The following is a 25,014-nucleotide window of genomic DNA, read 5'->3' as shown; positions in this document are numbered from 1 at the left end:
TCGCATATATCTCTCTTCACGTATTTGACACTTTCACTCTGGCAAATGGCACATGTATATGTGCACTTTAAAATTTTCCACCATACTTTAACAACCATTGAGCTTCTGTAGAAGCTACCATGCTTTCTATTTCTGTGATAGTAAGTAGAGCGAAATCTGTCCCAAATTTGCATGGAGAAACACATATTTTCACAGATCGTATAAAACCTCAAAATCAAAACAAAGAAAAGCTTTTGCGTAAAACTACTGTAACCAACCGAAATTTCATGGCAGCACGATGTAAACCGAAGCATGTGAGGGCGCTGAAGCAGACGCTCCAGCACATGATCCAGCTCTACACTTCATTCATGCGCTGATGCCGCCACGGTATGTCCTCGCCCCCAATACAGAACGTATTTGATATAGAAGGCGGCGTTGTCTTGCAAGTGCATATAAAGCCCCTTAAAAATGCACTTAAAGCCACAAGGGACTTTAAGTGCATAAAGGGGCTAAGCATGTGCTCACATTGAGCCAGAAGACAGTGCTGTGCATAATTTATAAATCAATTCCTTTATTATGGTGATTGAAAATATAGTTACTATAGCGATAGCAATTATATTGACACTCTAGGTGAACTTCCGACGTTGAGGTCGGTGTGATGTTGCATATAAAGTCCAAGTGCGATAAGATTGCGGCCGCACGCCTTGTGCAAGGGTAAGTATGGGAGGGCGAGCTCTAGAAGGACAGTGGCTTGATGTGCCGGCAGACACCGGCACCACTCCTTCCCCTGGTGGAGAGCGGCGTTACTATGTATGAGGTCGCCGACACCGTGAGGCGCTTGCGATGAGGCCCGCAATATTTGCAATTGCTCCTCGCGTCGCCGTTGTTTCGCGATAGTTCGGCAGTCGGGTAGCCAAGGTGCCCGGTACTGTTGTGCAGTGAACTGCCACAACAGTGACAAAAACACCTGGGGCCTGCAGCCGCCTGTCAAGTTCTACAGTTTCCTGGGTAAGTGTATGAAAAGGGACGCAGGCAGGCATGGATAACCGCCGTCAGCGGAATCAAGCAAGTTGGAGTGCAGAAGTTTGCCGTTTTGCTTAATGCTTGCCATTATTCGCGGCAGCGTTGTTGCTTTGCCTTGTAGCTCAGTCATGACCATTAGCTCATGACTATGGGAATATCGCTGCAGCTCTACTTCGATGTGCATTGAGTGACGCATTGAGCTTCGGCTGATTTGCGCGTACGACACACATTGTGCTTTCTTGTGTTTGACAGCGCGCGCTTGATCGGCAATGCTTCTGTAGTAGCAAGTTGCAAACAGTTGAGTGCTTTAGCACATTCGTATGATTTCTAAAGCGAACGTGGGCCGCACTGTGTGGCATCTTGACTCCGCGTGTTATGATGCAAAAGGAGAGCAGCGGCGGTTTGAATCGCTTCTGCTAGTGGTCATTCCATAATATAGCGGTGCAACACGGACACTTTCAATCGCAATCAAGACCGATAAGGATCAAACTTTTCCGTTGTGATCAAGAATGATAGCTGTTGCATGGTCCGACAATCCGGATCGAGTTGGCTGAGCTCACTCAGAATTATGGTGCAGACAACAGCCTACAATCGCGATCTACTGGATCCGGATCAGATATTGGACTCGACAGCGCTACAAAGTGCCCGTGTAACAGAGGTATAAAATCACCATGGGTTTCGATGGAAGTGCCCGTGCACAAGCACCTGATCCGGATTGGACTCGACAGTGCTCCTAAGTGCCTGTGTGATAGGCGTTTAAATTCATCATGGGTTTCGACAGCTCAGGGATGTCACAGTCATGTTGCGCGACGCGATCATTAAATCGGCTCTCCTGGTACTAGTGAGGCGGCCTTCCACGCGAGTCTCCTCGTGCTTTGTTTTTAAATCTTTGACGAATTCTTTGCCTCCTTCTTCGTTTTCAACATGCAATGATATCGCATCACATCACGTCACTTGCTGCACCTGTGTGAAGCCGCCACTCCTGCCGATGCTCAGCGGTGGTACCCAGCGGAGGCTACGAGCCCCAGTGCTCCCTTTAATAACAGACCTGTTACATGCGACAGATGGAAGCAGGTTACATGGAGATGAGGGCATGTTAGTGCGCATCTCTTAGGTCCGACCACACGGAGCACAGGATACGCGCCTTGCTAAGTGTATACACGAGCGTATGCGCGCCTCAGGGCCGCTATTTCGTAGCGATGCCTTATGCCTTATTCTATACTATTCTTATCATCCCGCTGATCCCGTTGATAATGTGGGCAGACCATCACTCTGACCACTGGCCAAGCGCGAAAAGCCTCAAAAAGCACAGAATTGGAAAAGGCATCACTACAATATACCGGCCCAGTTCTTGCGCCTGTGATGAAGGGGAGGGCGAGCAGCCACACGATACGCGCACAAGTGAGCACTTTATTGCGCATAGCACAGTGCTGCAAAATCACCTTCGAGGGAAATGTTCGTGTTTGGGTTTGAGAAAGGTTAATTCTTAACTTGCTCAAAAGAGTTAGGCAATCGCGATCGAGAAATCTGATCTCGATTGGACCCGATCGCGATTGAAAGTGCCCCGTATAACACCCGTATAAAATTCTGAGCACTTGCCTGTTACGGCAGCGGTGGGCATCACATTTCTCGCCACCTCGACCCACAAGAACCTTGTCACTTGCTTATTCCTATGGTGCTTGTGCTTCGTCAGACAAAGTGCAGGTCGAGCCTGCGTTTCGTTATTGATAGTTTCCATCGTCTGCGTGCGACACCCAACCAGCGGTAAATCCTGCCGTCTCGGCACGATTCCGAATCCACCACAACCTGTTTCAAATCCCGTGCCAGAAGTTTACATGTCGGCCATGTGACGTCGGCGCACAAGCGGCCACTTCCGTCGTGCATGCGGCCCATGCATCTCCTCGGTCTAGACGCGTAGGACAAGTGCACATGACCTTCCAGATGCATCACTAGGCACGTACAATTAGTTGCATGTGGTTGGGCCTTTATTTCGGCTGCGCACGGTCCTTGTCGCCGCTGTGCACGGCCTATCCCTATCTTGGTTGTACTAATCTGCAGTGCGTTCGAAGGCTGGCAACCCGAGACAGCTTATGACTATATGGCGTGCGCTGTGTTCTCACACACCTAGTTCGCGCGTTGATATGAGAGGCAGCACGAAGGGGAATTCGCTCACTGCTGGTGCCTCTCTTCATCACTTCGTCGATATAGACACCCTGGAGTTATGATCTGCACACATCAAAACGCACCCACCAACACTGGCTGCACACCGACACTGCACTGTATTTAAGTAATTAAAGTATCATAGGCAGAGAGCTTTCATTTTTCCTGGGGGGTGGGGGGGGGGGAGCCCGATTAGCTTTCCGAACCCGATATATATCATCATCAAATTTCGTGTGGCCTCAAAGAATTGATCGCTGAAGTGACGGCGTTATGAGTATATACAAGACCTCATAGTAGGAGACAGTTCAATTTCACAGCCCGAGTCCTCTCGGTGGTGTAATCTTCCTTCGTGTAATGGTCGTTCACTTGCCTATCACTAATACTGCTTCGCCTTTCCGGCAAAACTGCAGCCTCTCTCTCTCTCTCTCTCTTTTCCTTTTCTGTGAGTCCGAGTATAAGTGCTGCTGCGCATGACTGCTGTTGATTCTGATTTTGAGTGAATCCGGCTTGGCCTCATTTCGGTTACTAAGTGAATTATGCAGTGTTCCCCAACTATCAAGCACCAAGACTTAAAGAAAGAGCAGTTGCGTTACTCCAAAAAAAGCCTAGTGCATATTGTTTCCAGTACAGTGATGTAGCCGCCAATAATTATTTCGTTACTGAGATCTAATTCAGTAATTGCAATTAATTATCTAACTCTACAAGTACTGTCCTAATTTTGAAATTGTCGATGAGGCATTTGTAGGCACCCCCAAATGACATCTCACTGCAGTGTTTTCAGTGATGTACTAATTGAGTACACTTTTTTTCCGACTGGCAAAGAAACCTCACGAAATATGAAAAATATAAAGCGAGTGCGTTTCAACCTGTATCATAAAGCAGCGCCCTCAAGTAAGCTGATTGAAAGCAACTACATTGCCTGTTGCAAACCTGAAGAGACAGCGCATCACCTTGATAATGGTATGGAAGGTGCACCAACAGCAGGTTTTGCGGCTTTGCAGCTATTCTTTCCTCTCATTTCTACCTCACACTTATTATCCGTCTTTCAATGCCGACTGATCACAATGATAACATAAGTCCCTTGATAACGCAGCCGAAGCGCCACTCTGACCACACACGAAATGCGAAAAGCAATGCAATAGGCATAGTATGTTTCAAAGTCCCGGCTTTGCTAGTACCATATCCAAAGAGTGCACGTGAAGCTATATTTGGTGCCATATCTTCCTTCAGACCAAAGCAACATTAAAGTGACCGTGTTATTTTTCATTAAAGTGTTTCATTAAAAACAGGTTCGTGTGAAAAAATAAAAGTGAAATAAACAGACCGGGAAGCGACAAATGCATAGAGGAAAGGCAAGACCAATGCGTTCAAGTAAATATAGCACTTTTAAGTGAGCCGAATTGGCAATCAGGATGTCTGCAAAAATAAATCAATAACAAACACCATGAGATTTCAGTGTGCCCTTACTATCTATGAATTCGTAAGCTCTGTTGAGCAGCAGCTGCCTAGAGGACGTGTTCGAATAGGTCTCCTTTTGCAGCTACGCAGTACTGAGTCCGCTTTATCACATCTTCAGTGGCTTTCTTGATGACCGACGCCGGAATTCTACGGCAGACATCCGTTATTCTTGCCTTGAGCTAATCTAACGTTCGTCTCAATTGTGTAAGCACTATCTTTCACATAACCCCAAAGAAACAAATCGAGTGGAGAGAGGTCAGGTGACCTAGCCGGCCAATTTACAGTCCCATGCCTTCCAATCTATTGTGCATGAAAAGTCGCATCCAGCCAGTTTCGTGCTTGGCTGCTGCTGTGTGCGGGTGCCCCATCTTGCCGATACCTCAGAAGTGGAAGGCGTGACAGCGGGACTTCGCTGAGAAACTCGTCCACCACTCCTTCAAGGATTTAGTCCACGTAGCGCTGTCCAGTCAGTGTGTGATCGAAGAAGATGGGACCGATTATAGCACTGGCGTAAATTCCGAAACACACATTGAGCGACCACTGGTACTGGTGCCGCTTGCGCTTAGCCAAGTGTAGATTGGAGACCCTCCAATAACTTGCATTATGGAAATTTACCTAGGCGTTTCTGCGATAATTGGCTTCATCTGTGCACATGATGTTGCTCAAAAAGTTGTGATTCATCGGCTTTTGTGAGGACCCAATTCGAGAAATCTAGACGATCCTACAGGTCCCTATCTTCCAAGCATTGGTGCTGGTTAAGGTGGTACAGGTGAAAGGCCATCATTTAGAATCGTCCATACTGATAACTTGGAAATTGGTACCTTGGCGGCCATCTCCTGCACACTAGGATGAGAGTTTGAGGCCATAAATGCTAGAACATTCGTGCGTAGGAAGACTCAAGGATAGAGTCCTCCGCCGCTGTTTCTTAAAGCGGCCGGTTTGCCTCAGGTTTTCATAATTTCTGATGATAGTCGATGCGTTTGGTCTACCGCCACAGTTCCATGAATGATATATATTTGCGGCCTTCCTCTTATTGCCATTTGCAGCTCCCAAAGATCATGTTTACCTTCTGCTCATTAGAGAAAGACATGGTGACTGGGACGAAACAAAATGCACCTGTAAACCTTCGCACTGACGTCAATTTGCTTTTGTGGTGATATGGTTTGTGGAAAAAAAAAAAAAAGCATCCGTGCACTTTATCTACGCAAAGAAAACAGCTACCACAGTTTTGTTTCCAACTAACACCAAACGCGACGTGCTACTTCTGCCGGGGCGCAGCAGATAAGGCACTAGCTCAATCACTATATTTTTCTTTATTTCCTTTATTTCGTTCTGGATAACTTAGATGGAGCCTGTTCGAGGGCGCTGCTTTGTGATACGGGTGAAACCTTGACGAGGCAGCCTTTTTTACAAGATGCTGCCCACAAAAACGTTTGCAGCAAAAGACAACGTGGTCAAGGGTCGAAAGCAGGGTGAGGAAAGAATTACTGTTCTGTTCAGCGCAAACAAGTGCGGTAAACACAAGCTGCCACTAGTCGTAGTTGGAAAGAGTGAGAAGCCTTGCTGCTTTAGAAATGTACGGCTGCCGCCAAGGGATGAGCTTATCTACTGGCACAACAAGAAAGCCTGGGTCACAGGTGCAATATTTGAAGATTACATTCGGCAGCTTGACCGCAAGTTCGCGGCCACAGGCAGGAATGTACTCTTCATTGTTGATAATTGCCCGGCACATGGCGACATCCCACACCTGAAAGCTATCAGGATGGTATTTCTTCCTCCAAACACCACGTCGATCTCGCAGCCAGTGGACGAAGGCATCATTCACCACATGAGGAAGATTTACCGCCACCACCTGCTCAAGCGCATGCTCCTTTGCTACGACAACGGCAAGGAGTACTCCATCGACCTCCTCGGGGCCATATGTCTTACTGTGTATGCGTGGAAGCAAGTGGAACTCACTTTGATCATGCGGTGTTTTGAACACGCTGGTTTTTTGAAGGAAAGGATCGTCGATGCTGATGCTGACTATTCATGTGCACTTGATGAAGAAGGAGCCAAGTACTGCGACTGCATCAATGCACTCTGCGCAGAGGATAGCAAATCCGGTGCAATCGGCTTTGCCGAGTATCTAAACTTTGAAAATGATCAACAAACGTGCTACTCAGACTTGGAGAGTGAAGCTACCGCTGATGCGACCATGTGCGATGACAGCGACGACGACGACGCTCACAAGCCCTCCCGAGCACCCGCTCTCGGGGAAGTTATCGGATCGCTGAATGTTATCTGCAGTTTTGTTGAGTGCCACGGTGAAAATTCTCAAATGCTGAAAGTAGTTGGCCAACTAGAAAACATGACCCTTGGAGCCTCGAACTACAGGACGCGGCAAACCAGCATCTTTAAGATCCAGATCTTTGGATTACTTTAGGTAATCCAAAGATCGCCAAATAAAGGTAGTGCATTCCTGCAGTGAAATTTTTTGCCTGGGTTGCATTTTTTTTGTGTGTGTTCGGTTAATTTGAAAACCCGCTTAATTCGAAGATTTTTTGTAGTCCCGATGACTTTGAATTAACAAGGTTTTACTGTACTATCAAAGAGGTAAAAAAGAATAGGAGGTCATGAGAGATAAAACAGAGTACAACCGAACTGCTTCCTCAATTGCTTTCTTTCTATAAGTTAAATCTGACACTTAATTAAGGGTGAACCATTGTGGGCTGAATGGCTATTTACTGTTGTATGCAAGTTTACTGCGTAAGTCGATTATTACTGATCACAATGCCATATGTGGCCTGTTAGTGACCTGTTCCAAGATTTGGAGTCAGCCTATGCAAGAAGTAGTGCCTTAACTATTGGAGTTAACGGAGTATGACATGCTCATAAAATCTTTAAGCTACAGCACAATACACTCCTCAATGTCCACAGGGCACTGACTACAGGTATAACATCCAGCAGTATTACACTTTTATCATGACATAACTACAAGTGTTCCTGATTTCTCAGGTAGAAGAGGTACGGTTAGATGCTGCAGGTGCAGAGTCTTTGCAGGCAGCTGTGACACTGGCAGTTGCAGTCTCGCTTTTGACATGTTCATCTTCAGCACTCATGTCTTCAAAGTGCACATTGTCTTCACTTGGTTCCTCATCAGCTTCAGATTCAGTCCGTGGAAGACCTGTGTAATTCTGCAATCAACAACAAAAGGGAAGTTGTGTTTGATTCTGACAAAGCAAAATATTCGCTATATGTCTACCACAGCCCCACTTTGGAAACTAACAAAAACTTAATTTCACAATATCAGAGCTACTTCCAGTCCACCTAGGTATGCCGTAGTGGAGGACTATGGAATTATTTTAACCACCTGGGGTTCTTTAACATGCACCCAATGCATAGTATACGGATATCCTTGCATTTTGCCCCCTTCAAAATGTGGCCACCATGGCAGGAATTAGATACAGTGCCCTCAGGCTTAGCAGCACAACGCCAAAGCCACTTCACCACTACAGTGGGTATACCGTATTTGCACAATTCCACTTTTTTGAATAAAAAGTGCTTTTAAATGTGCATGCACGTTACAATCATAGCTAATTTGACTCAAATGAAAAACGAAACCAATTCTTTCTAAAATAGCAAGCTAAATGAAAGATAACTAGCCTCAGTGCCATCGAAGATACATTGTTTTTTATGCCTTGGTGTGGGTCACCATATTCCAGTTTGCTGTACATGTGGCATTTCTAATGCATTAGATGGAATTAAATATGACATCTGTGGTTGGTAGACAGTGAGAAGGAGGTGTCGTTGGACTCTGATGCAACTAGCCGCTAAGATTCAGGTGTGCACGAGTCTGTGTGCCTTTGCACGTTCCATGAAGTTGTTTCAACGCATTATGCGTCGACTCAAGTTCCTTTACTTGAAGCGCACGACGAAATTGGCACCAACTTTTTTTTTTTGTTGTTTTGGCAGTAATATAACTGTGCATTACAGTCGGAGGCGCAGCAGAATCGTGAAAATATGGTAATATGAGGCAGACTTGGTCAGATCAATGGCACAATGTGAATACTGAAGCTTGGAATAAAAAGGTTGTGACTGTATGAAATGAACTAGTCTTAGAAACAAGAGTAGTCTGTAAGTGGCCAAGCTCTGAAATTATATGACCATCTGCACACAGCATATTTGCATTCACTAGAAAATGTAGAAAATAAAGCTAACATCTCTCTATAATAAACTCTGAATATATTCCAGTTTACATCTAATCTGTAAACCACACAAAAATACACAAAGGGCAGCAATATCAGAATAGAATGTAGCCTCAAAATCAAGCTCTTAAAAAAAAAGAAGAAACAGATGTTTACATACAATTTTTTCATGTGATGGTAGTTATGTGTATAACCAAGCAACCTTCCATATTCTTGGGGAATAATTAATAAAGCATCAGCACATGATCGAAAGGAAGGCAGAATGGGAGCAAAGGTGTAGCCATGGGCAAGAATTTGACACTGTTGAATGAGTAGAGCTGTCAGCAAGTTGACGTAAAGTGCCGTCAACAATGACAGCCACACAAATGATAAATTAAGCACTTATGCAATCAGCACCATGTAAATATTACAGCAGAACCTCATTCATGCATTCTGGAAAAGAAACTTGAGAAAAATGCACAAACCGGGAAAACATACGATCCAAAGTAACTATAAAAAGGTTTGACAGAATCAACTATCATTGACATCTACGTAATGCAACGCGTCACGTGGATCGTTGTGGCAAGAGACGCCGATGCGTGTCAAGCTTGTGGTGATCTGGCAGCCCAATATGTGTTTTGTTGTTATCATATTGTGTGGTGTTTTAAGAGGGCAACGGGAAACTGAAACGAAATCGAGCTGGTGGGCGACGCCAGGATTCCGCCAAAGCAAAACGTGATGCCCACATCGCGCCGCCTTTAGCAGCGAATGGCGGCGCGCTTGGATTATCACCTACTAAATGCGTGCAGTAAGCTACCAATGGCACTATGCACCACGCACTGCAAAAGATAGGTGAAGATGCTTAGCGTAATAGGTTTACCGGCGATAGCTATGAATGCCACGTGCGACGACCCAGGCGGAAACTTGCTGGTACCGGAATAAGAAAATGTGCGTGCCGTTGTTTTCACGTGATTAGGGCGGCTATATATACTGTTCTCGATCGCATGCACCTCACACCTTTTCTTGTTCACATGAGATCTAGCAACCGGAAAACGTATATGATCGCAGTCTGCAGCAAGGAACGGCAGCGGATTTTGGTTATCGCCTATTAAAAGCATGCCCTACACTTACGATGGCACCACACGTTGTGAAACAGATAGGCGAAGATGGTTATTGCAGTAGGATTGGCAGTGATAGCTGTGAATGCCGCGTGCGACGACCATGGAGAACATTTGCTGGTACATTCTTAGTCAAGTCCTGCATAGCGTCCTCCGTATAAGCGGTACATTCTCAGTTCATCCCAGACCACCGCATATAAGCGTTCTTTCAAACGAGATCATGCGTGACAAAACGCAGCCGACCCGTTGCTCACGGCTGTATGCGGCCAATGAGCAAACACAATGTTTATATGCAGCCCTGTAAATTTGGTGCCCAAAAAGTGCGCAGAAGCATTGAGAGGGCATTACAAAGCAAAAGGTGCAAGGTGTGATGAGGGAGAAGCTGCGAGGGACAAAGCGAAGTGAAAGGCAAAAGGAGAGAGTGAGTAGACTAAGAAAGAAGTCATCGCCTCTGTGCGTAGCTTTGACGGCAGAGGAGGAGGAAAGACTGCCGGCCGGCAAGAAGCAAAAACATGGCGTGAGCCGGCGGACGAGGCGATTCTTTTCAGTGGCAATTATCGTCATCTTTTCGTACGAGCGACGTTATGCGACTGTGTTTGCATTGTGAAGGCGTCTGGCCGCGTCGATGAACACTCTCGGCGATCTCAGTGACGTTCAATTCCGCCGATGTTGCCGGAAACTGTAAGAAGCCAGTGCAACTTCGACAACTCGTACGAGTGCGAACGCTGGGTGACAATCAGCAGTGGTGAGCCTCCATGTGCGCTGGCTCGTCGGGCCCTGGAGTGTGTGCTGTACAGCTGCGAACCAGTGTGGATACAGTAGGTTGATTTTTGCTTACCATACTACTAAATGCTTAACTTCTGCCATTACATTATTATGAGCCAGCAGATAACGAATCTTGGTGATTAAACGTCTGTTTGTGTAGTACTAATGCGGACACGCGCATTGAAGTTTTGGGTTCCGTTTCGGTTTCCTCAAATTGCATTATTGCTGGCGATACTTCTTGCTCGCATAGCCAGGTGTCCTTTCATTGAAATTTAATGTGCAGATTTTCACTAGGGCTTGCGTTTGATCATGCCGCTAGTAATCGCATGTAGCCTTCTAACCATGAAATCTTCTGGGTTTTTTTTTATCCCCTTCGTGGACTTTGCGAAACGAATCCATTGCATTTCATAGGTTAATTTTGTCAACTGACAGCTTTATTTTAAACAGTTTTCTGGTGTCTTACGCACTTTCCTCGGTGTAATGTGTGGATTTGCGTGGGTTTTTGGCTTTCCTGTTCAATGCGTCAAGTTCACTGGAATTCAAAGCCCAATTTAGCTCGAAGCTTGTTTGACGCGAAAATAATCATTTAACTCCGACGACGCAGCAGCAGAGAAGAAGTATCAGTTTGCACTAGAACCAGAATTCGCCACAATATCTCTTGGAGAGCAGCGGTACACTCATTACTTGTAGAAGGGGCGAAGTTCTATGCCACTGTCAAAATTTCAATGGCGTGATATCTCCCGCCAAGCTAACAGTTTCAAGTTTTATTGCAGACTGAATCTGTGAATTTCTGTACTTTCGTCATTTCGTAATGTCAGAAAGCAGAGTTGCATTGCTAAAAACTATGAAAGAACAAAAAAAAAACATATCAACAAGTTCTGTATTTGGCTTATGTCCAGTGATTGGTATGTAGTATTGATTTTCGGCTGTGAGGTACCCACTAGCTCCAAAATAGGCCTTAAGACTTTTTTTGTGAGCTTTTGTTTCTCGGATTATCAAATTTCTGCAATTTCTTTTTATCCTCACCTAATTGACTTTTTTTTCTATACAGGATTAAAGTGGGAGAGGTTGACACCAATAACAAGGCCACCAAAGAAAGCAGAACTCCCGGCTCTCCAGTGCAACTATACAGTGGACCACAGCACCGGTAAGCAAGAAACTGGCCCAGAATTGCTGTTCATTGCACTGCGAAAAGATCATATGCTTATGCTGAAGCATACGAAGAAAAAACCTGATATTTTGCCAGCAGAAAAGTGTGGTGAGGTGCAGAAAGAGACAAGTGTTTGCAATATTGCTTGCATGTGGATGACATTGAAGCACTTCCATGTGCTCTTCTATCATTACACAGATTCACGAGCCCTCTCACTCATTTCTGCTGATTTCACAAGAGTGGGAAGTCACTGAATCAGTTTAGGCGAGTGTAAATGAATGCAAGCACACCTTAATGCCAGTAAGTGCAAGGGACACAAATGAGTACCCCTAAGTGCCAGCTGACAAGGTGGGCTAATTAGTTATTACCTGCAAGTGTAAAGAAATATGGGTGTGAAATAAACCATAAGGCCAAGCACATTGAGTTGATATTTAAGAGACAAGTATATGTGAAATGTGTTCGTGCAGAACGTGGAGAATGCAACTGAGCATATTTTGCTTGCTTTAGTTGCTTATTCAGAGCGTTACGTGCGTTCGTCTATTGTCATGACTTGAATACTTGGTTTACGCTATGTATACACTGATTGTATTCAGCTTTAGTAAGGATGGACATTGGTGCTAATAATGCCACTGAAATTTCAAATACAGAGCTGTAACTGAAAGGTCAGACATATTCGCATGTCATTCACAATGTCACTGAAAAATCTGTGGATTTCAGCACCTGCGTCATTTCATAATGTTGTCAGAAAGCAGCGCTGCATGGCTAGAAAAGTATGTAAGAATAAAAAACATAAGTATGACATTTCGTTTATGTCGAGTGATTGCTATGCAGTGTTGGTTTTTGGCTGTGAGGAACGTCCTTAATAAGACCTTTCTTGGGAGCTTTTGTTTCTCAAATTTTCAATTTTTGCAATTTCTTTTTATTTTCACCTAATTGATTTTTTTTCCTACACTGGATTAAGGCAGGAGAGGTTGACAGTAATAACAATGCCACCAAAGAAAGAACACCCGGCTCTCCAGAGCGACTATACAGTGGACCACGGCACCGGTAAGCAAGAATCAGGCCCAGAATGGCAGTTCATTGTAGTGCGCAAAGGTCATATGCTTACCATGAAGCACACAAAAAAAAGCTGATATTTTGCCAGCACAAAAATGGGGTAGGGCGCAGAAAGAGACAAGTGTTTCCAATATTGTTCGCATGTGGATGACATTCAAGCACTTGCACGCACTATACTATCATTACAGCTAGACACACATTCAAGAGCCCTCTCACTCATTTCTGCTGATTTCACAAGAGTGGGAAGTCACTGAGTTTAGGCAAGAGTAAATGAGCGCAAGTGTGGCTGAATACCAGTAAGTGTAAGGGGCATAAATGAGTGCCCCTGAGCACCAGCTGACAATATGGGCCAATTAGTTATTACCTGCAAGTGGGAATAAATATGACTGCGAAATAAACCATAAGCCCAAGCACATTGAGTTGATTTCGAAGACGGCAAGTATATGTAAAATGTGTTCGTGCAGAATCTGGAGAACGCAACTGAGCACATTTTTCTCATTTTAGTTGCTTACGTGTGTTCATCTATTGCCATGACTTGAATACTTTGTTTACACTATGCATGCAGTGATTGCATTCAGACTAAGTAGGGATAATGCCAGTGAAATTTCAAACACAGTGCTGTAACATGAAAGGTCAGACACATTCGCATGTTAACAATTTCTTACGAGTTATGCACATGTGAAGTATGTGATACAGAATGCTTTGCTTTCTGCGGTAAATCATCACCACCTAGTTTTATAACGTTAAGATGGAAAACTGGGCATGTTGGTTAGGCACGATCTGATGTGAAAGGTGCAAAGATGACAAGCAAAAAGATAAACACAAACACCGGGAACCTTATTTACTTCCAACAATGTTCAGTCAGGAAAAAAATGCCACTATGTTATAGATGGAGCACTATCACAGTTCATCTGTGCACGTTTGCGTTCAGGTAAAGTAGTTTCCTTTATTAAAATGAAAATAAAAGAAAGAGACGTAGTCACCTTATAATGGTAACGGCTACTCTTTTCGTATAGCAGAAACAATATAGCCTCAATTACTAATCTAACCCATTTGTCACGGCTCCTGGCAGGCGTGAAAATTTGGCTTACATTTGCAATCTCTACAATGAATTGCCAGGTGGCCCTCTTTCCCATTTCTAACATTGTTTTGATGTTGCCTCGGCCTATCATTCACACAGTGCTCGGTTTGTCCCACATACTTTCTACCACATGACAAAGGAATTTCATAAATGACTCCTGCCTGACATGTATGACATGATGTACCGTATTTACTCGTATAATGGTCACACTTTTTTTGTCAGAAAAATTTACGCAAGATCAGGGGTGCGATCATTACGCGGGTTAAATTTCCCGCGAAAAAACAAAATTTTTTTCGTCCCGCATTTGCTGCGGGCATAGAGTTTCTCACCGTATCACCTAGAGGAAAATCTAGCGCCACCGTCTATGGGAGTTTCTTAAGGGGGCACCGTGCCATCATGGGAATGACGATATATGTGTCTGTGAGGCTCATGTTGGCTGGTGTTGTAAGAGGCTTCATCTAAAACGTGGATATGGCTACACAAATAATGTGTTCTCAAAGTAAAATCTTCATAAAATGTTTCCATTCACGCATATTACATCTTTACTCACCTACAATGCATGACCAAGCGAAGAAAAGCAAGAAAAGATGACAAACTGTTTCAAAGCGAGCGCGAGCCTCGTCTTCTGTCCTCCAACTTTAGCGGCCCGCTGATACTTTTTATGTAACATATAATCGTATACGCAATAACAAGTTCTCATAGTTAAAAAAAAACATGTTTTTGCGTAATAATAAAGGTAAAACAGCTTTTCACGTGCTGTTTTAGTAGCAAATTAATCATTGTGACAGATGGAACGATGCTTGCCAAGCGCGTCTTCAAAGTGTCCAGGCTCTCCGAGAACGATGCCAATCCGAAGTCACAATATACCGGCATTCCCATACATACCACAGTGCAGCAGCACCAGATTTCCCTCTAGGTAATGTAGTGAGAAACTCTATGGCTGCAGGACACCAAAACAAAAATGGCGGCCAGCGGAGCAAGCCGAACGCGCCGAACGCGATTTTTTTTTTCTTCTCGTGAGTACATTACGTGCATTGAAAGTTTCTTCCGTATCAGTAATGAATAATATCGTTAATATCGGCAAGTTTGCGGCATTAACGTAGCCATGTCCACTTTGAGGCGACAGAAACAGATGGGCACGCTTAGCTGCCAGTGACATAGAAACACACGGCCGGCATGCTGCGGAAACTGTGGCATCTGTCTTCACTACTATCCTAATATGGCAAGTTTCCGCTAAGGGTGAGTAAATATCTTAGCTGTGTTACAAGCGTCGGCGTATGAATAGGGTACACTTCTAACGTATCAGTGTAAACGTGGCTACTATCGTTGCCGCTCGCGACTTGTTGCGTGCCCATGAGTGCAGACGAGAAGAATCGAAAAAGCGCCTTTTTTGTTGTTGTTGTTGACCACAACCGTTATAAAGCCCACAAATAATAAAGCCAAGGCAAGTTTGGCTGTAGCTTTTCTTTTTCATGGAAGTGTGGAAAGTGGTGAAAGGAATGAAATGGGGCATCTGCTTAAGAATGTTTGGCACGTGCAGACCGCTTGGTATGTCTTGAAGAGTCGTTCGCGTAGCATTCGACAGATGGTAAGCGCGATCAATATTAGCTAGACTTGGCTCACGACATATCGCTGCGCCAAGTTCGGGGTGCGATCATTACACGGGAAATTTTAAAAAATTGAATTTTGACGACAAAATTCAGGGGTGCGATCATTACGCGAGTGCGATCATTATGCGAGTAAATACGGTATTTATTTTTGTGATTTGTGACACAGGCTGGTGCCTTGCGAAAAAAGGGTTGGTCATTCTGCAGATCCTGGAAAGCTTGCATGAGGCAGAAAACACCATTTTACATTAGCTTGCTCGGTAATCTTCTTCAAATTATGCGACATGCGGTGTATGTAAGGCATGACGGGTACCTTTTCTTTTTCACGAGGTGGCTCCTGGGCCAGTTGGCGAGTTCAGAACTTCTTCAGTATTTTTCCTGCTATGGAAACTGGCACAAGTTGTGGGTAACCTGCCTCCATTATTCGTTCAATCTGCTTAAGAAAACTCTCCGCAGCTTGATGTGAGCATGACTTGAAAACATTCAGCTGGCACGTTTTAGCCATGTTGCGTTTTACTAGGTTGATTAGACTGGCTTGACTAGATTGTCCATTCTTGCCTTTGCACCTTTCGCATCAGATCAGTATAATGCTGACACATGCTCTCGGAGCAAGGAGAAAGAAAGGTAGGAAGATAGGCAGGTTAACCAGCATAAATACAAGTGAACTACTCTGTGCTGAGGAAAGGGTATAAAGGGAATGAAAGGAAACAGGACAGCTGAGATTTAAAATAAAAAGTGAGAGAATGTGTGCACATCAATGTGACACAGAGCACTCTGACAACAGCCCGCATGTCAAGTAGCAGGGCAACACAAAGGTGTTGAGCACAGTCTCGACACTGGTTCTCTCCCCCAACAAGGTGCAAATAAGTGCAGTCCAGTCTGGCTTTCTAGACACACCACAATGAAGGCAGTCACATAAGAGATCACAGATTGTTGTTTCACAGCCTCAGGAGTTTACGGCTAACACAGAGAACTGTTTAGTACAAGATCACTACTATATTGGCCTTGAACAACTATTGAACAAAACATAGCCTTAACTGGGCCAAGGTGAAACAGTTTCTGGAATTGTCTAACATTTAGTGGAATTTCTTTTTCCTTCCAGGTACAACGATCGACTAGAGATCCAGGAGTCATCAGGACAAATAATTCTGAACATATACGAACGATATCTGACGTGTTTGTGACGACCAAGCAATTATGTGAACATGAAATATTTACCTGGAAATGTTTCTTTTTTCTCTTATTGGCAATGTATATATAAAGAACTTCACTTGCATCTCCCTGCATTCACCCAAACACTGCGACATGTATATAGAGTGTGCTCCACAGGCCAAAAAATAAAGTTTGCATTGCTTGGCTCCCACAAGAGTTCTTCAATTCGAATATGTACATATCCTTGCAGCACTTTCATTCTTTCTTTTTTCATGCTAGTCATGGATAGCTATCTTTTCATTAGCTGCAAGCACTTCGCTGTCTAAGTTCCTCAATAGATAACCTATCTATAAAAAATGTGACCTTACACTAAGTTTGGGACGCATGTAATCTATTCCTGATATTGTACTTGTCTGCTATTTTACATAAATTTGGTTCTAAACAAAACTTTTTAAGGAACGAGAAAGCAACGAACTCTGAGAGGCCCAGCTTTTGTCGGGCACAACCGCACGAAGTTCATGCAAGTTCATGTGTTATGCTTGTTTCCGATTTCAAAAGCTGCAGGCGCGAACACTGCCTATCTGCTTTTGTATTTCCTGTCGCAGTTTGTGTTCCACTTGTTACTGTCAGAGCTTGGCATTTAAGTCCTCATTCTGTGTTAAGAAGCTACACTGAAACTATGCTGTGCGCTTGGTTGTATTGTAAATAAATCATTCTCCTTTGAAAACTATGTTCTGTGTCAAAGTCTGCATGAACGTGTCTGCATGAATGTACAGCATGCTTTCAGACTGCGTACACAGATGAAGTGGACATTCCGCTAAAGCATACTTCAGGTGGTAAGAGAAAAACATGCTTTTAATAACTGTGTATATGGGTGCAGTTGACATAGCAAATATAAGGAAGGCAGAGGCACTCAACTATTGTACATGACACCTAAATCCTGATTCAATTGTTCCTTCGAGATAATTGCGTATGCAAGCATGCAGTCCATCTCACCTGCTTGCAACCACTGCCTGGCACACCTTACTTTGCATGACACACAGCACAATAGCGTCGTGCCCGCTTAATACAGCGTGTCCACTTTAATACAGTTGGCATTAAAGAAAAAAAAAATATATATATATATATATATATATAAAAGTAATTTGTGCATGAATGCGGTTCGTCTTGTGCACGGTGAATTGCTTGCATTCCAGACAGCAGAAAGTGCTCATTGCGGTGGTGCTGATCATAAAAATGTAGCACAAAACAAAGGGAAAATCGCGATTATTCCAGGTTCATTCTGCATCGGAGCCATCGACTTGAAAGGCTAGGAATGGAGCCGTTATCAGCTTCAATACACAGGCAAAATCGGGCCTTCTTATACATTTTAAAACAGCTGAATCATTATTTTGACGACAGCTGCCGCGGTAACCTGGTGGTACTAGCGCTTCGGCCCCGCTTGTCGCATTCCAATAGAATTAACGCGCACCCAAAGGGTGCGCATTAATTAACTCCAGGTGGTCACAATTAATCCGGAGCTCTCCATTACTGCATCCCTCGTAATCCGCAGCAGTCTCGGTATGCTAAGTCCCACAATGTAAATTGTTTAACCATACTCTAATTTCTTTCCTCCCTTCCTTCTTTCAACATTGATGGCACTGTAGGTATGGCCACGGTAGCTGTGCTGACATGCACCTGGCAGGTAAATAGGTGAAAACAAGCTAGTGTGTGCAAAGGGGTGAGGCTTTCGATATTTGCAATACAGTTACGTTAGGCTCACGAATGGAGATAGTGACGTGCCTTGCTGCTTCAAAATAAACTGTGCCAATAACTACAACGAAGCGGCATAAAACGCACGGTTCAGGAGCATTTTTCTTGTACTCACAAAAGCTATATCTGTCAGTCTTACGGACGGGGAATCCTTGTTGCGGCCAGCGGAAGTGAACAGAAATATTTGTCGGTTCAACAAACTTACACATGTGCCGGCAAAATCTCGCCTGCTTATTAGACGTCTCAGAATACTGTAGCTGTATTGCCGGTATAATGTCAAGGAAGTGCAACTTTGAAGCAAGTGCAGTTACCTATATATGCAGGTGTGCATGTTGGCGGCGGATCATATTTGACTGAACCTTGTGAACGAGGTTGGAAGTTTCTCAGACAAAGCCACGTTCCCGGTTAAACAGTGACTGCAGCGACCAATCCACAGCATAGTGAATAAAGACAAAACATTGAAGAACAATATTTGCCTGTCGAAGCAGTTTGTTTTCGCGCAGCTCCCATGCTCGGTTATCTTATCACTGTTAGCCTTTCCGCCGCACATGACAGCTGTTCAAAGCGAATACTGCTACTTTTTTAAATACATCTTTACTATCACTAACCACATAAGCGTCGGCAATAGTTACACAATATATGTATACCACACAAGATCGCCGACGGTGACCAATTGACATAAAACGGCAGCCTCGGAAGCACGAATGTACGTACAAATAGCTATGCGAATCCTCCGTGTCAGCGTAGCAATGTTGTCTAGTGATTAGTGTTCAGGTGTCACACGGTGTACCCGGGTTTGATTCCCAGTGTGTCCATGTTTGTGCAATGTGTGTTTCGATGTTTGTGTGATGAGTGTTACCACATTTCCTATAATGTGGTTCTAAGCTATATGTATGAAACCTCGTGCAAAATGCCTTTGGGTGGCGCCTGTCCATTTTTTCATGAAAAATGCCCGTTGGGCCACATAATCTTGAGCCGCATAATATTTGAGCCGCTTAGTAAGCAGGACAGATTTGATCTGAAATACCGCATAAACATTTGGCGTTATGCGTGACATTTTCCAAGTGGCCCTTCTCTGAACGAACAGGGCCGTTTAAAAGAGCCGCATACGCAGTAGGCCGCTTGGAGTGAGCCATTTATAAGCATAAAAATTTTGATCTACTTTCCGCGTTATATGCGTTGTTTTAAGCCAGTATTGACTTTGTATTGACCCAATGTATCAAAATGAGGAACCGAGTGAAAGATGGACGGGCGAGTATTGCGGTGAAGCTGCAGCGGCGGGCAGCTATATACTGTTCTCGATCGGGCGCGCCTCGCTCATTTTCTTGTTTACATGGGATCTAGCGGCCAGAAAACGTATCATATGATCGCAGTTTGGCGATGTACTGAACACTAGTGCCGAAAAATCGTATTTTTGGGAACGTAAGATCCGGTAAAAAATGAGTGTAACTCTATTGGGTCATTTTTTATGTCCTTGATTGCGAATGTTGGCACCAGGAAAATGCCTTAACAGGAACATATCAATAAGGTTCCACTGTATTAGGGCACAGCATACAGTCTCTTCACAGAGACAGAACACCAGTTAAATTCTGAATGTTGCATCACTGCACGGACATCCTGGGTTTTTGCAGTGCCTCACAGTTTCAACAATAGCTCTTGCAGGTTCTCCTAATGTTTCATGGTTTTAAATGGCACCATTGTTCAGTAACTTGCTGTGTCAAGTGACTTGTAGCTTTGAACAGGAATCCACACAGCCATTATAGGATTGACCCACACGTGCACTTTTGCACATCAATAAAATTTAATGGTACTGTGAAGTTCACTAATAGCTATACAACTTGATCAACGTTAACACCAATGTGTATTGTCCATTACGTTACCGAAGACACTTAGAACCACCAGCTTTGACATAATGATCAGATTTTCCTACTTTTCTATCACTGTTTAAAGTCTGCAACATCTGTCAAGCTGCACTTGCAATGCTATTGTTATGAAAGAAGGCACTAGCATGAATAATTCATTCTACCTTCCATAGGACAAGTGCCACAGTGTGCTGAGACTGAATCGAATGGCCACACATCACAAGAACCCAGATACGTGTGAACACATTTAGCATTTTTTATAGCATAATCACACATTTTTGTGATTATGCTATAAACAAAATATGTGTACAAGTCTTTTTTTGCAATTTCAATACACACTAATTCGTAGACGCTAAAGTTCGCAAGTTGACACTGCTTCAGAGGGGCATGCTAGTGAAAAACTGGCTCCACAAATCGTTCCTGAATACATTTTTCATAAGCAGGGCTCTTGAAAAAAATCACGAAAATTAGGTTCTTGTGACAATCAAGTCTCTTATAGCATATGTGATTGCCCTCTAAACTAATGCATTAGGCAGGCATACATTCAGAATACACTGTTTAACAGGAGTACTCATGGAGGGTCTATACCATCCAAATGGCATTTTTGCAGAGGAGTTGTAAGGCAAGGCGGACATACACTGCCACTATTAACACAAGTTTGAGAAGACTAGCAAAAATTTGTTAACTTTATTCTTGGAACCTTGGGGCAGTTCTATAAGGCATATTTGGAGGCAGTTGCATTTTATGGCACTGCCATACTTTTTACGAAGTCCTTTGCCAGGTAAAACATTTTGCCACTTTGCCTGGCAAGCATACACCATGATGTGCCATTATTCAATCTTCACCATGTACTTCATAACAGGGTGTTTCCAACTAACATAATAGCAAGGTTGCCTTTCTGGTGTTCCCAGTACGCCTGATATCGATAATTCCTCAACTAAGATTGAGCATTGTTAATGCAATGATGAAATCTCGAATTACGTGCAATTTTCAGGATTTAAAAAAATATGGAGTGCCTTAAAATGCGATCGCCTTCAAATTAACACATAAACAACTGCACCTAAGGTTGTAATGAAAATGTCAATTATAATTTACAATGTTTTAATTTAAAAATGTGTCTTCTCAAACATAGTTAATAATATCATAGTATTCCATCCCAACTTACAGCTCCTCTACAAAGATTTCAGGAAAGCTACACTTACAATCTTTTAATAAAAATCTGCGTGGTCTAAAAGAAAACACTCTGTATGTATCAATTGTTGCTCACTGAAGACTTACCATTCTTTGTGCGCGTTCACAGCAGACATTATATGCAAATTCACTTATCTGTAATCAAGTAAAAATATAAATATATTGATTAAAAGAAGTATGAACAAAACAAGGTTACATAGCATCTATGGAATAGAACACAGGAATCTTACAGAAAATGAGCTTGGTATGGCCAAGCCCTGGAATCGATAAAGCACCCCTACAGATGTGTCCATGGGATAAACCTAAAACAAAGAAGAAATGAGAAATCCTGCTTGCAAGGTTACGATTTTTTCAGTACTGTAGTACACAGCTAAACTTTTCCATGCAGAGCTCAAGCACATGCCTATAAGCTCAGGTAAGTTATTCTGCAAAACATTTGCAGAGCAGTATTAAAAAAATAACACTCCTAACATTAATGTTATAAACACATGCCATTAGTAACATTGGGAACTTGCTACACCAGCTGCAGTACACAGAATCCTATCTACTAGCACTTACCGCAACAACTTTGAAACGGCTCATGTGATCGAGAGACCCAACCATGGGTCCGGAACTGATGTCCACATGGTCCAGCAAACGGTACAATGTGACTGTGTTACCAGTGGGTGATGCTGCTGCTATTCTAGGAACCTGCTCTGCCTTATACCTGTAGCACAAAAGAAGAGCATTTCATTTTTGCTTGTTACAGGCTGTTACAAAATGTTGATAATGCATGTTGTCCTTAAAATTCTAAAGGTAAAATCCCTCAATGATGGCCTGTTCATCAGATATAAGTAGACCGAAGCATGCGCAATACAATACAAACAAGTTGACCTTCATTGAACAAGTTGATCTTATTTTCATCAGTGCTTTTGCTTTGATGCACTATTGTTACACTCACAATTGTGCACACAGCACATGAAAGGGATAGGGATGGTTGATTCATTTCTTTATTCATTTTAGACTTTAATCGAAACTTTTGCCAGGTACATTAAAAAGGTTGAAACACAGTTATCTACGTTTGTAGGGCCCTGTTTTAATGTTTGAGACGTGAGACCAAGTTAGAAATACATTGTGAGGCTTATAGCGCGTGAAAAAGACAAGGACGAAAGTGAGACGTGACACACACAGGCGCTATGTGTGTGTCACGTCTCACTTTCGTCCTTGTCTTTTTCACGCGCTATAAGCCTCATGATGTCTTACCAACAAGCCCAAGTCACTGCTTTAGGAATACAAGCGTATAAAGTTCGATAAAGAATAATCTTTAATTCAGTAAAGACTAAACAGAGTTGGCACTAGTGGTCTTTAAATATATAAACAATACATGTCACAAAATGGCACTTAGGGCAGCCTTAAACAAGATAAATGGCACTAGTGAATCCCTGTACAGTACAGTTAAACAAGAAATAAGAAAAATGGCAAAAGTGAAAGGTGAAGTCCAACTAAAATATGCAAGAAATTAAAATGTGCACAGGAGAAAAGAAAATTACTGGTTTTGCATTTTAAGCCACATGCTCTTTTCCACAGAGTGAAGGAATGTGAATTGGCTGGGATGTTTGGGTGAATGACCACACAACCAGCATGCGAGAAAAGACACTTGGAACCTATAGATTTGCTGGAATCGACATGAACTCCATCGCTATGTCAAATACATGCTCCAAATGGACGTGAATACTGTGCCACATCTTTAGTGGACTGGCAGTGACACGCCAATCAATGACTGGGTTGCTATAGTATGCCTTGAGTTGCAAAGGCATTTCAAGCCTCCGGCTTAAGGCAGTGTGATGGCGTGTGCGGTGGTGGGGAAGTGCACGGCTCAGTATCACTTGGGACGCGGAAAAACAGTCAACAGCCCCACAGTCACTTCTTATGTTCCGCCATTCTAGTACTATTCAAAAATTTTCCCGCAACTCCAGTCAAACTCTCCAAAACTATTAATCAAACACGTCTAATCAATTGAGTCGATGAAATAAAAGGTGACATCAATGAAGATTAATTGTTTTGCGGGACAGTTTTAATCGATTAATTATTCACTGATATTACCAACATTAGAAAGGGGCTAAGCACAATCAAAGTCACATAGTATTTCTGCATCATAGCATTCTGTAAACTGTTCCACAAGCATATGGCTTCAGGAAAGAAAGAAAAACAAAACAAAACAGTGTGTGCTAGTAATTGGTTGCATGACCAAGGAATGGGTTGTTCAGTAGGCCATCTCTGGAGACATTTCACGTCTACATGTCTATTTTTAACTGCACTTGCAATGGCTGAAAAACAATCCCGATCTACATTTATGCCTACTCGTGCCTAATAGTAGGCATAAATTACATGACAGCAGCAGTTTTGTTACAGAGACAGCGTCAATATTTTAAGCTTATAAAAAGCACTAAAACTTGCCGAGTACATTCCAATTTTTGCTTTAAGGCCATTCAATGAATGCTCCAAACAGCACCACCATAACTGAGAATAGAGAAAATAAGTTTCACATGCAATTCACTTCATTTGTCATGTGCTTCCATTTATTTCTCAAAAAGAACTTCTTTTACGCTGACGCTGTCTACCTAGGATCACTAGTGCATTTTATGTTACTGTTACACCTAAATACTAGAAGCAGCTCAAATTAATCAACGCATTATCTTCGATGCTATAAATGCGTGTAAGTGCATTCTGCATTTTAGTTTTTGGGAACCCTCGTGTCCCGAGATGCCCATCAGGGCAGGAAGCTTCACATGGCAAGGGCAGACGCATGCCAGTAGGTAGGGGAGGAGACCTTCCTCACAAGAGCTGCACGCAGGAAGTGCGAGTGCTATCAGCATGACTGAGCAATTCATGTGAGATCCCGTTGACATCACCTAACTCCTTTTGGTCCTCAGCAAGAGGCGCGTATGGAGCACTCCGCTGTCGCTCACAATTTTTCAGCACATGGTTAGTCAGCCATGTTCCTGTCGTCGCTGACATGGCCGCCCGTAGACTCAGCTGGCAAGTCGGAAACACCTATTCACCTAGCATATTTCTTTCTAAGAGTTCTTTAGTGATTTTAACCAGAGCTAGCTGACCTGCTCAAATTATTAGTTGCATATGTAATAAAAGCTCTCCAAGTGTACAACATGGTTGCTGCCCATTGTTTCCTTGAGCTTGAACAGGACCATGGTTGGTAAGCAGGTGTGTGCAAACCGCACTGTGCGGAGTGCCAAGGCGTAGTGACATTGGCACTCCTGATCTCTACAAGTTATAAGTTACAAGTTATACTCTCTACAAGAGTATCAGGAGATCTTTAATAAATTATTTGCTTCCCCCATATATGATATCACAAGTTAGAACATAGTCTCAATTAGACATAAAACATATATAAAGACAATAAGAAATTCAACAAATAAAAACACCTCATGAAGAGGACAATACAGCTAAGTAAATTAAGCATAACACACAAAAAGATTATGAAACTATGCGAAGAA

The 25,014-nt window shown here is 43.2% G+C and overlaps 1 protein-coding gene across 1 annotated transcript in view; it reads right to left on the bottom strand.

Moving 5' to 3' along the window:
• Positions 1–7,561: 7,561 nt before the first annotated feature.
• The window catches only part of mRpL39 (mitochondrial ribosomal protein L39), a 33,569-nt gene continuing 16,116 nt past the window's right edge, over positions 7,562–25,014 (bottom strand). The window contains exons 7-10 of the mRNA XM_050194364.2: positions 22,079–22,226; positions 21,751–21,822; positions 21,608–21,655; positions 7,562–7,796 (exon numbers count right to left, since the gene is read on the bottom strand). Coding sequence (XP_050050321.1) covers positions 7,614–7,796; positions 21,608–21,655; positions 21,751–21,822; positions 22,079–22,226 — 451 coding nt within the window. The 3' untranslated portion in view covers positions 7,562–7,613. The remainder of the gene's footprint in view (positions 7,797–21,607; positions 21,656–21,750; positions 21,823–22,078; positions 22,227–25,014) is intronic.

This window comes from Dermacentor andersoni, chromosome 1, assembly GCF_023375885.2.
Source record: "Dermacentor andersoni chromosome 1, qqDerAnde1_hic_scaffold, whole genome shotgun sequence".
NCBI lineage: Eukaryota > Metazoa > Arthropoda > Arachnida > Ixodida > Ixodidae > Dermacentor > Dermacentor andersoni.
Note: the sequence above shows the minus strand (reverse complement) of the source record. Positions and strands in the feature narration are given on the sequence as shown.